The sequence below is a fragment of the Buteo buteo genome, chromosome 16, assembly GCF_964188355.1.
Source record: "Buteo buteo chromosome 16, bButBut1.hap1.1, whole genome shotgun sequence".
NCBI classification, from domain to species: domain Eukaryota; kingdom Metazoa; phylum Chordata; class Aves; order Accipitriformes; family Accipitridae; genus Buteo; species Buteo buteo.
Window position 1 is genome coordinate 10,338,350 of NC_134186.1, and position 13,486 is coordinate 10,351,835.

The 13,486-nt window shown below is 43.1% G+C and overlaps 1 protein-coding gene across 2 annotated transcripts in view; it reads right to left on the reverse strand.

The window, feature by feature from the left end:
* Positions 1 to 12,541, reverse strand: part of LRP5 (LDL receptor related protein 5) — a 180,235-nt gene extending 167,694 nt beyond the window's left edge. Inside the window, exon 1 of one of the 2 annotated variants that reach the window (XM_075047792.1) lies at positions 12,142 to 12,541. In XM_075047792.1, coding sequence (XP_074903893.1) covers positions 12,142 to 12,235 — 94 coding nt within the window. In that variant the 5' untranslated portion in view covers positions 12,236 to 12,541. The remainder of the gene's footprint in view (positions 1 to 12,141) is intronic. The other variant, XM_075047793.1, reaches the window with a different exon arrangement.
* Positions 12,542 to 13,486: the final 945 nt, after the last annotated feature.

Sequence of the window (13,486 nt, forward strand, 5' to 3'; positions counted from 1 at the left end):
GGGCTGGCTGAATTCTGCCTCTGAGGACCAGCGCCAGATGTGCTCTACCTCCAGATGCCAGGAGTTCCACACCCTGGGGATCAGCAACCCGAGTTATTTTCCATGAGCTGTAATTACTGTAGCAGGATGAAGAAGGGCTGGATGAGTGAAGGTGGTAATCCCGAAAGTAAATGAATCCTAGATCACTTAAATCTTTTGCAGATAACGATGAAAACCTTAATTTGGACCATGCAAGTTGAGAGACAATATGGAACACAGGTCACAAGCATAAAGTACTTCTACCTGCTCATCTTCTCTCCATTGTGCACTAGGCTGAATGCTAAGCAGCAATCCTCAAACAGAGGCTAAGTTGCAGCTTCTCCAGTTTTATCAATTCTGTCATGGGCAGACAATGTTAGTGGAGCCACACGCTAAGGGGAGCAGGCAGCCTCTTCAAACTGCCAGAAAAAGGAGGGTGGTTTGGGGTTGGTTGTTTTGTTTTGGGTTGGGCTTTTTTTCCTTCCATTCAATGATGCTGCCTCATCATCCTACTTACAGAAGTAACCCAACAAGTTTCCAAGAGCTCTCTTGACCACTGTTTTTAATTACCCACCTACAGACATTCCAGCCTTTAGCAATCTTGGTTCTTCAGACAGTGGCCAGGGGCGGGGAGGGGCCAAACACAACACAAAGCAAGCAGGTAAAAGAAAAAACAATACACAAGATCCCTGCCTAGAAGAACTTTCACGCTAAGAAATAGTACCAATACAGGAAAAGGATCCGACACGCAGAAATTGTAAAATAAGGACTGCAAAAGGTATGGAAAGTGGTTATCCAAGAGCAAAGACTTAGATGCTCAAAATTGATCAGGCATACAATTTTGATTAATAGAATGCACGTCACCCTACCTTTCCAGGGATACTTTACCTACCATTCTGTTAGTTTGTAGCTTTGTTTCTCTCTAATGAAACACCAATCATTGAGAGAGTAATACAATGGAGTCAAAGCAGATTTATTACTAGAAGGTTATTTAAAAGCATGTGTATAGGAAAAGATTACTCTGAGATGCCCCTTGTGTAAAACACTGCAAGATGCATTCAGGGAGACCATTTATGTATCACTGTCACCTTTTCTCAGGTGCAAAGTTGGGACTTCACAGACTGAAGAGCATGCTTCAGTAACAACACCAAATCCAGGTATACTGAATTCCAGTCCCATACCTAGTGACTGTGAAACTTTCCTCCATAAAATTATGTATCAAGATCTAACATCAGGAGTTGAAGTCTACATAAAAAGCAGGGGGTTTTTTTCAGAAACAGAAGGTTATTCAATAATACAACCATTAGAATGAAAGGAAAAAAACAGAGCAGGAGAAACTAGTTAACCAAGTATTTAAGCACATAAGAACATGCATACATATTATATATGCACTCACACATACGTGGAATACCACCCCCCAAACAAGAAAAAAAAAAATATCTTAAACCCTTCCACATGTACATACATCAGCATGAACTAGCCAGGACCTTGTAAGAGATTACTTCTGCCTAGAGCAGCACTTCTGCGAACTACAAGCAAATCTGCCTCTGCTCCAGGGAACTGAGTGGTCTGGTAACACATTTAAACTCCGAGTAACTACAAGTCACTAAGTAAAATCCAAGTATTTTCCAGTTCTCTGGCTCACGCAAAATGGTTTCACTTTCCATAAATGTCTTGAAGGCTCTTTAAAACACTGAAATTTGCAAACAGCAGAATGACTTCAGCACTAACAGGCATCTAACACAGGGATTTTTGTCCCAACCATCCAGGATTCCTTCAAGTAGAAGGATTACCACCCCCCAATCCTGACAAACACGTTTTCTGTTGCTTTGATAGAGGAAGGCAAGTTCAAAAGTAGCCAGGATAACTCCATGGCCAACTCTCTGCCCTTTAAAATTAAATTGAAAATCTTCCTAGCTGAGCATTTCATTTTTCAGTTGCAGTCAGATGCGATGGTAACAGTGAGTGGAATGACCACAGCCATGAAAACATTTCAGAGAGAAGATTAATCACAACCTATATCACATTTTTGGCCACAAACTGGCCGTGAACAGACAGCAATTCTTCTGAAAATAATAACCATCTGTAGAACTTGTCAAAGTTTATTAGGCAAATAAGATCTATCAGCAGACTTACTAAGTGTCAAGCACGCCATTCGAAGTTCAAATGGTATGGATTAGTTTTGGATGCAAGCTACAGCACTCACTTCACTTATTCGTCTGCAGCTCTTACAGAACACCTGCAGATAATGGTTTATTTACTGCAAGTATCATCCAATGCTTGCTTAGATTTTTGCTGGTGTGTATGCAATTTCTCCCAATTTTACCATTAACTACAATGTCCACAGAAACTAAGTTTTGAGTTCCAGGCAGGGTGGGTGTTGAAGAAAGATTAGATGAGATGAAAATCCAGGTTCATACAGGTTTTGGGGGTAGGTAAAAGGGACAGATGATTCAAATCCAATTTATTGAGGCTTCATTACAGTTTTGCCTGCACTAGCCACAGCCTACCTAACTCTCACTATGCAGCTTGCCTAAATAAGTCCAGATGTGTAAACTCTTTCTAACTCTACACTGTTTCTAGCACTTCAACACCTGCAAACTGGAGTTTTAGAATATTGGTAACAGTCAACTTTATCCAGACAGTAGAAAACATGGTGTTAAAACCCAGTCAGAGAAAAATTCTCCATAACTACAGATTTCTTTTACTCAGCTACTAACAATGCAGATAAGGTATACGTATAACCATTTATTTTTTTTTAAATCATCCACAGCTGGGCAGACCTTCTAAGTGGAAAATGCTAACACAGCTGTTTAATTTGCTTTCATATCATCTGTGAAAGACACATCTAGGTAAGTCACCAATAAAGATTTCTGAGGCTAAAACATTTTCCCCTTGGAAAGAAAAAAAATAAATGTTTAAACACATCATACTTCAAGCTGCCAACTCTCAAGAAGGAAATGCAATCAGAGAAAAATCTGAACAAAACCTATTTAATGTCAAAATTCATCCCTATAGGGCAGGCAACTCTATTCTGAGCTTCTCAGTTGTTCTAGAACTAGAAAATTTTCAATGACAAACGAAAACAAAATGTGACAGAGAAAATGGGAAACTTGGTGGCCATGAGTGACTGTCCTTAAACGGGACAGAATTCATAAGTAAGCCACAGTATATTTGAAATAACTAGTTATGTACATTAAACCCTCCAAAGCTCCTTTAAACTATATGCACAACATAAGTAATGATCGATATATATCTAACACTGGGTAATTTATGATTCAGTGGTCAAAGGGCACACCTTCTATAAAACAAAGGATTAGGTTTTTGTTTTTTAAATTCTGCTGCTTTGAGAAGTTCAAGAAACAGCATTCTGACTTTTGTATTAAGCTACAAGTGCTAAGAAGGAACACTAAGTATGCTATACAGATACCCCTGTAGTTACACATCAGAGAATAAATCTCATAACCTTTCATTCCTTCTCCTCCTTGAATTATTCACTGTCATCAGCAGAGACAGCTTGTTATCCAAGAGCTAAACTCTTGCTTTTTCTCTTCCTCCACAATAAAATGTAAAACAGATGCAAATATACTTCTATTTCACAATATATTTTTTGTGGCATCACCAAGACACTGGTCTAAGTGATTGAACTAAAAACAGTATTTGCAGACAGATATACAGCAGCAACATTTCCTAGGTTACTCCAAATGCTACAGTTTTGGGATTGTCCTTTCAAAGCAATCACTCTTTGACTCCAAAAACTTATTTTTCCATCTGCACAAAAACTTGTAGAAACTGTCCTTTACCAATTATTTGGAAATAATCCTTGAACAATAATAATAATAAAGACAAAATAAGGTCCTTCACATCACCTCAAATATCAAGTATGCACCACTTCTAAAACTAAAACTAGAGATATCTATCAGCTTAGAAGACTTTCTAATATTTGATGCACTGAGATTTCAACCCTCAACAGCCTCTTCAGACAAAGTCTGGTGAAATAGGAACACGGCACAGCTTATGTAGCAACCTAGAAATGATGGGCTGGCTGTCAGAAAAGGACATGACAAAGTGCCCAAGCACCCCACAAGGTGGGAGAAAGAGCAAAACCTGGTAACAACAAAGTAGCTGGCAGACCACAAACTCAATGTCACAGAAGGTACCCTTCAGTCTCACCTGAAGAGCCAGACATAGAGTATGTTATTTAGGAAATCTGAGAAACAAGAAAAAAAAATCCACACCACAAAGAAATAAAGCTTCAGGTGGCCCACGCCAGCTAATCCAGAAAGCTCCTAGAGATGTGTCATGGTGGGAAACCTGCAAAACACTTTCCTACACCATGCACAACCCAGCTCTTTACTCAGGAGCACCTACAATATGAAAACGGGGTACTTTTGACCACCACTGACATAGAGAGTTCACTGAAAAAAGCATTTCATCTCTTATAGCAAGGCCAAATGCAAATCTTTATTTAAGAATTATCTAGAGAAAAGAGAATGGCAGAAGCATGGCATAACAAAGAGCAGCTGTAGGTCAGGACGTCCTACAAGCTGGCTAATTTGAAGCAACATTAAGTCTTACAAAAGCATTTTGTTTTGATTGATCCACAAGATATATTGCCACTTAGGCATTCTGTGCTGTTTTTTTAATTCATATAAAGACAATTACACTGGGTAGGCTTAGGGGTATGTCGTCCTCTCAATTTATAAAGGTATAAAAAGAAGCAACTTCACCTTCTTGACAGCCATACTATATACACACTACATAGTATGAAGTTTTGCATTAAAAAAAAAAAAAAAGATTTAATTATATTTCTGGTCTTCTAAACACTTTTTTTGGTTGTTTTTTTTTTTCCTTCTAAAGTCCAGCTAGGACAGTTTTAATTTGGAAGAACAGAAAAGAACGTGCTCATGCAAAGTGAATGGAAAAAAAAAAGTACAAGGACTGGACAAACCATCCATGGATCTGGAATCCAAGTGAAACTGAAATTTCCACAGAAGGTATGCTTAAGTTATCAACAAGTATTTAAGTGCATTACTGCTGTTAGGCATAATCTGTGCCTAATTCAAAACCTGGAGTATATGGCTTAAACCATAACTACCTACAGTGTTCCATGAAAGTTCTCAAATGACATATCAATAACCCATAGATTGTAGCAGCACTGTACACTTTCATCACGTTTTCTCAGATCCTCCACTCTTTTTCCTTTTGATTTAATTAAAACCAGCACTGAACAGCAGAAAAGAAAAAGAACATCTACAAAATCACATTGTAGTAATACTATTTGATTCCCAAACCCAAAAGCCAAGAAATTCACTGAGCAGGTCCACTCAATCCACAGGTCCTCCTCATCCACCAAGAGGTTTTGAAACACGAAGCAGACAACACTTGCTCACACTCTCTGGCTTTTTTTGACTCTTAATTAAACACCACAGAAAGAAGAGGTCAAGCTTCTGTCTTCACTGACTGCCACCTCCTACCTCCAATCTAATTCTTGCAGGCTGAGGATCAAGAGTCCCCAGGGCTAATTTATCACCTTTACTAGCATGTGTAACAAGCCACTTCCAAAAAGAAGTATTAAAAAATGTTTAATGGATCACATTTAATGCAACAACATGGTAAAATTAAAGTCAATATACACTCAAGGCAACCTAAAGAAAGGGCAACAGAGAACCTCTAGAATCACAATATGTTGTCAAATCCCGAGCCAAATGAAGAGATGCCAAGGTAAGGAACTCAACCATTTATCTCCCTCTCAGACAAAACTCAAGCCAACAGGGGTCCTGCAAGAAGGACAGAACCCCAAATTAAGACCACTGCACTTTTACAGGACACCACGTTGCCCTTTAACAAGAATCCATGAGGAAAAACTGAAAATCAAGCCCTTTGTGTAACCACACCAAAGCCAGAAATATAACTTCCATCTTTCTGCTTTTCATAGTAGAGGGGAGACTTAGAACCCAACACACTTGCAACTTCATTTCTCCAGTTGCATCATTTTTCACCACAGCTCAGGAACAGCACACTTCATAGCTTTATTGAACAATTACCTGTTTTACCTCTGTAGTCTCAACAGGACAATCAGAGTTCAGAAACCTTAATTCTGCCTGCCACAAAGACAACTTTTATTACTGTTTAAAGGCAGTCAACTCAAACTGGGGAAGCTCAATTGCCATATGTATACAAGATAAATAATAGATGCTATGTTAGCAGAATATTCAGAATTAGCTAATACTCGCACAGCACTTCAGAAAGCCAAAGTGCCAAACAATATTCAACAATTATTATATTACTAAGCAGGGACATTTTTAAATACATATGCCAACATTTGAGGTTCTCAGACCATGACAATCGCACCAGGAACTTACTATTGCATCTGCTGTCAGTGCTGTTTATTGCAATAGCAGTAAACCCTCATACTGTGAAATGAAGACAATTCTGTAGCTGATTCACAGTTGAGAAATTCCTTCTCCCAGCAGACTGTCCCCATTAAGCTAATCTAACACAACACACTCACATAAAGTATTTACTGGTTTAAAAGCTGTTTCAGTTGCTTTAACCCTTTTATCATCCAGAGCAAACAAACTAATTTAAGTCAAGCATGTGTCAATTTACTGGCATCTTTGCCAAAGTCACCCATGGATTTAACATCAATACAAAATGACACCTTACATCTGCCTATGCTGGCAGGCTAAGTGTGAGTCAAGCAAGAGTAAAGGAAACAACAGCTAAATTAAAAATCCTGTTTATTACATGGACCCTCACCACCCTTACCAACCCATCATCCATTCTTTGTAGCTTCTCAGTAGAATTTTGTGGCTTAACAGATATTTTAAATCTTTAGTAAACAGAAACCACAAAGATGAAACGTTGGTGAGCTCCACATCCTGATTTTCCTGAGAGAAGGAATAGAAAGGATTGTTGGCCCACAAACTTCTAACAAACAGCCATAGCGAACAATACTTTGTGGGACATACTTCCCATTTTCTCTCTTCCTCTCATCACAACTGTTTAATCACCCAATATCTCAAGAACTGCTCAAAATATTCTTTGACTCTATCGTGAGACTTTCCCTGGCCTAACTGAACGGGGCTAGGAGTCTCCAGAAGTATTTTTCCCAGTTCAGAAGTCCTAGCTGTGGGCTGTCAGGAGATGGCACACCTTTGACTTCTTCAGAAAGTCCCAAGTGTCCAAACAGCACGTGGCTTTGGCCAGCCAGTGTCCCCAGCCAATATTATAATTATTTGCTCCTTCCCTAAGTGAACTTGCAGTGTTGTAGGACAAGTTCTGTTGGAAAGCAATATAGCAAAAAAGGAAAATAATCCACGTGTCTCATAATCTCTAAACAAAATGCTGACTCCATTGTGCATAGTAGAATTGCATCGCTGCTGGCCTGTGCTGTAAACTGTGGTGATACTTATTCTACCGTTGTTCTTCCCTCAAGACTCAGGTAGATATCTATATGAGTTCTTCAGAAAGGTCTTGAGCAGCAAGTAACAACTATTTCCTTCAAGTGTTCTCAGTGCTGTGGTTTTTTCAGCCGTATCAACTCCTGTGAGAAATTCTGAACTTACAAAAGCCAGACATTTTGAATGTTTAATAGCTCTTTGGTTAAAGATGTAAGGAAAAATTAAGAACATTTCTTAGAATGAAGAGAAATAAAGTTACCCACAATAGCTTCTTTCTAAACAAGGGATTTAAGCCTAGTTATTGTTCTCAACCTCAGGATGGCAGGTTGCTTTCATACAATACAGTATGTTCACAAAAAATACTGATCTAACATGGAACTAAACCTTGTCAATAAAGCTATTTCTGAGCATCACAAATAATGAAATTTCTTTTATTTCTGCTTTGACAAAAAGCGAGACAACTACTTTTAACTCTACATTGTTGGCTAAATTTTAACTAGAAGCAAAGTTACATTACACACTCTTTATAAGTCACGTGCATCTATATTCTAGGAGAGGTTTTGTAACCTTTAATTGTTGTTACACTGCCAGACCTTACCCTAACAATAAAGGATAACAAGTTCCCAAAAACAATCTCTGTGTTTGCTAAAAAGTTACCTTGGCTTGCGTTATTCAAGAAGCATGCAGGACTGAGAAAATTTACAGTTGGAACAAAACACATGGCCTATTTTACTAACGACTACATTATCAACAAGTAAAAAAAAAAAAATTCTTAAGATAAAAGTTAAAGTAGCTGAGATCAAAAAAGATTCCAAAATAGCAAGAGGCAATGGTGGAATTTACACTGGGCTATTGATAAAATACATTCACACCCTCCTAAAGTATTGACTTTGTGTATCATGCTGATTTATGTATTACAGACACATCTACAGTATGAGTAATTTTAAAGCATCTCAATGCTTTAAGATGATTTTAAAATTAAATTAATTTAATCTAAAATGAAATAGTAACAAATTAATTCACGCACTATACCTAAAAGACAGTTAAAGCCATTATCCTCTGTCTGGAGAGAAAAGATTCAGTGCTTTGAAAGTACCAACTTAAGCTTCAGAGTAAGTCTGGAGTTTCAGTATTTCCTCACTATTTCAAGAGGATTTATGACCATCATTTGTGACAGACCCTCACATCATGCTAGTAGTAGTTAGTAGGAAAATAGCCCCCTAAATCAATGACAGACTGACTGAAATGGCACTGAAATGCAGTTGAGGACTCCTAGATAGCACATTTCCCCATCATAAAATTAGCAAGTGTTCTTTCCTACTATGTTCTACATTTAAACATAGTGATAGGTAGCATTAGCTTTCAGTTATCTCAGGAAAAACAGTATTAATTAAATGTCATTTTAGGGTTGTGCTCAAATGCATTTTTTATTACACGCTGCATCCCTAGTTTCAAACTTCTGAAACAATTCTGTCACACTTCTCTGTTCACCTTTCTGTATCTTGTGTTTCTTATATCAGGCAAATAGTCCTTCTATTAAAGAAAACCAAGACACAGTCTCACAATTTTGGGAAATGTTCTAGTACACGACAACCAAGAGCTAACCAAGCTTTTATGAGTTTAAGTAAAAATAATTCTTGTTTGAGATAATGTCGTGGTTTAACCCCAGCCATCAACTAAGCACCACGCAGCCGCTCACTCACTCCCCCCCCACCCAGTGGGATGGGGGAGAGAATCGGGAAAAGAAGTAAAACTCCTGGGTTGAGATAAGAACGGTTTAATAGAACAGAAAAGAAGAAACTAATAATGATAATACTAATAAAATGACAACAGTAGTAATAAAAGGATTGAAATGTACAAATGATGCATAGTGCAATTGCTCACCACCTGCAGACCGACACCCAGCCAGTCCCCGAGCGGCGAATCCCTGCCCCCCCCCTCCCAGTTCCTAAACTAGATGGGACGTCACATGGTATGGAATACACTGTTGGCCAGTTTGGGTCAGGTGCCCTGGCTGGGCATGAGAAGCTGAAAAATCCTTGACTATAGTCTAAACACTACTGAGCAACAACTGAAAACATCAGTGTTATCAACATTCTTCACATACTGAACTCAAACCATAGCACTGTACCAGCTACTAGGAAGACAGTTAACTCTATCCCAGCTGAAACCAAGACATTCTTAAACAAGAACTTCAACAAGAATTATCTCAGCTACTTCCAGGCTTTAAGAGCCCCACATAAAACACCTGCTGTGTAGTATTAAACATTCAGAACTTACAATATCTGCAGACAAAAACATGCCATTGTCATAACCATCTTGTTCCCGAATACTTTACACAAGCAAGAGATTCCTCCTTTCAAGGAAGCCCAAAATGCAACGATCATCTTGTCTTACCTCAGTGAAAGGAGTCTCAAGTATGACCCACATCTGAAACAGGTTTATCATTATTTCAAGCCACATAAATAAAACCACCCCTGACACTACCACATATAGAGCAAGGACTTAGCTCCACAGCAAAATTATTTCACAGTCAAAGTATTCAGGATCTATTATAACATGCCAAACTTCACAGAAGCTTTAACACTGCAGAAGTTCCAGCACATTCCCCATCTTGCAGAGATGTATTTACATATTTGTAAGATAAGCATATCAGAATACTTTTAAGAGGTAAAAGTCCCTTAAAGTCAGGTGTTTGCTTACAGAGTGGGGGTTCTCAGGAATGGAACTAAAAACATGGAGAGCCTCTCATAGTGCATCCATGCTCCTGCTAAAAGGACAGATAAGCTGTCCTTAAAAGTACTGTCCAGATCAACCTAACAAAAGAATCACATACCTTCCTACTAAGTAGGCAGAACAAAAGCAACGTCATTAAGATTTATAACCAAGACTCTTTAGCTAATTACTGAAAAATGGTACCTTTGTAGAAGAGTTTTTCCATGCATGTTAAGGAAGGTGACTATTGATACAGAACATACACTATATTAAAAGAATCACTGTCCCTAAAATGAAGTGAATGAAAACCAAACTCCAAGTGTGAGTTCTTATTTTCCTAAGAGTTCCAAATGCAAAGTTACCCGTTTTAAAAAATACTTTCTATTAGAGTCTGTTAAGTAAATGTAAGGAAACCCTCAAGCAACACTATCAGCCTGTTCTCTCTTCATTTAACTCCTGTAAGTTGATTTTTTTTCCCCCTACAGCTCCATAGCTTCATTCAGTCAAGTAGAAACGTGAACGTCTTTACACAAGCGTAAGTGTTCAGAAAGGAAAAAGCCACACTTCAGGTTTTCTGAAACATTTTTATAAGATTGTGGCAATGTGTATGGAGAAGGTGCATCCTGAGATGCAAAGGGCATCTTTTTCATATAATCCCAATAGAATAATCAATACATAAGACACACCTACACAGAGCTCCAACTAAAGATACAGAACAATGATGCCAGCAGAAAATGGTCAGTTCTCTTGCTCTAAATGACAGTTCTAATAATTACAGATGGTTTGAAAAGGTGGGTGGCCTAACAAAAGAGGCCCTGCGGTGATGTTCTGACAGCCTTGGCCACACTGCCGAGTTTTCTAAACTACCTCGGAAATTGCAACAAGTAGGCTTCAGCTTGCTGAAGCATCAGGCTGAGGTATTCAGGCAGACCAGGCGCAGCAGCCACAAACCACAAGTCCCGCACATGCTGCCCCAACTCCCCATCTTCGGCGATACAAGGTCGGGGCCGAAGCAGCGCGCAGGGAGAAAGGCTGGGGACGCGCCCCGGCCCCCTCCCCACGGGTGCTGCAGGCAGAGCAGAGCCTCCGCTCATTTCTGCTTTTAAAGATTAGCGCATGCACTGCAAAACGGTGTTGCAGAAGGAAAGCAAAGGGCAGGCTCGGTGCCCGGGACAGAGCGCGGGTTAGCGGGAGGCCCAGCGCTCCGCCGGCGCGGGGCGACCGGGCTCCGGCTGCGCCCGCGGAGCTGCACCGGGGCCGCACCCCGGACCCCCGGGCCGGGCCGGGCCGGACCCCGCACCCCCGCCCGCCGCTTGCCTCCAGCCGGGCCGGCCGGTTCCTCCCGCCGCAGCGCCATCCCCCCCCTCCCCGGCCCTGTCGCCCGCCTACAGCCTTAAACGGAGCTGCGGGGGGGACACTCGCCCTCCCCCCACCCCCTCCCCAGCCCTGCCAAGAGTTGGATAAGCGACACCCGACACCCGCCTCTCCAAACCCCAGAGAAATCCCTGCCCGGGATCGCGGAAAGACGGCCGCGGGGATGGGGGGGCGGGGGGGGAAGCGACTTTTGTCTCTCTTTTTGCAACTGTACGCGTTTACCTGAGCCACCCCCGGGGGAAACGGCTTCACCGCCGCGGCGGGACAGGTCCGGAGGGAAGAGGGAGGAGAGGCCTCCTCTTCCTGCGCCCCCCTTTTGAAGAAAAGGGGGGCGAGGAGGAGTAGTTTGGGGGGCGGGGGGGGAAGATGCATCCAGCCTCCCGTCCTCCTCCCGCCCCGTCCCGTCTCGTCCATGTGCGCGTCCTCCCCCCCGGGCCTCCCCGCGGGAGCCCGGCCCGCGCCCCCCCGCCCCGCAGGGTCCCGCTCCCGCCCCCCTCCCCGCCGCCGCGGCCCCCGCAGCCCTCCCGGCGGAGCGCGGCGGAAAGTTTGCCCAAGTCCGACAACAAAAGGGACAGCGGCACTCCCCCTCCCCGCCGACCCGGGCCCCGCGACGCCCCGGCGAGCTTACCCCCGGCCGAGCCCGGCCCGCACCGCAGCACCGAGGCGGCCAGGAGCCGCAGCAGCAGCAGCAGCGGGAGCGGCGGGGCCGCCGCCGCCTCCATGTTGTGCCGCCGCAGCAGCTGCCGGAGCCCGCGGAGCGTCTCAGGCAGGCTCCATGCTCGGGGCGCTGCGCTCGGCGAGGAGGGAGGCGGGGAAGGGGGGAGGCGCTGGAGCCGACCCTCCCTCCTCCTCCTCCTCCTCCTCCTCCTCCCGCCGCCGCCAGGGAGGGGGCTGGGAGCTGCCGCTCGCACCCGCGGCCCTGGGAGGAGCCGAGGGCGAAGCGTCCCGCCGCAGCGTAGCCCACGCGTGGGTACACCTGGACGGGGAGGGGGGGCAGGAGTTGGGATCTCAGAGCTTGCTTCTTTCTTTTTTTTTTTCCCTCGTTCCTTCTGGAGCAATTACTCCAGAAGCAGCCAGGAAGGTCGGAGAAGATGGCTCGCTGCGTGTTCAGAAAGCAACCTTTCTTTGGTAGATTTAGAAGTTGAGCGTGGGGACGCCCGCCCCTTTTTCTGTCTCCAGGGAAGAGGGTGGCGGTTTGCTTTCCAGGAGGAGGTTCGCTTTTGCCTTCCTCCTCCCACCAAAACAAACGTTTTATAAAGCCGCTTTTCTACAAAACGCTACTTTTCAAAGAAAGGCGCGTTCAACAACAACCTTTTGTCGTCTAGCGCCCCCCCCCCCCCCCCCTTAAACAGGCCACCTGCTCGCGTAAACACATTAGCACTAGGAAAGGGGCGGAAACTCTGCCCCGTGAGATGAGGCCTTTGCCGTGCTGGCGACGGGCTGCAGAGAGCTGGGCAGCACTCGGCTCACACTGCACCGTCCTGCGCCTTCCACGCATCAGACCCTGCCCCCACCTCCCTAGCAAGGACAAAAAGAAACAGCCCAAATCAAGAAGGTCCTTTTGAATCTGCATTTTCCCTTGGGCTGGCACCAATTCTACCACAGGAAAAAAAGTTGCTAGATGGCCTTGTACAGGGATGGAAACAACCGGAGTCTGCCTGGCACCCCCTTAAACCGTTTTTGCAAGTCTTGGAGCAGAAGCTGTAAATCACAAGCAATTACTTAACAAGTGGAGGTTAAGTTTAACAGTTTTGTTTCATTTCAGAAGATGAGCACCTTCCAGGTTTCTCAGTTGCCATGTACTAACTTAGCTGCCTTGCTGTAGGTGATACAGCAGCAGCTGAGATTTCTTCTTGGTGCCCTGTGGATCCCTGTCCATCCCAAATACCAGGACCAAATATTTGGGAATTGTTTTAGGTCCTGTTGGTTAGTCCATTGCAGACCTCCCCTCAGACTTCCTTTCCTCAGAAGGG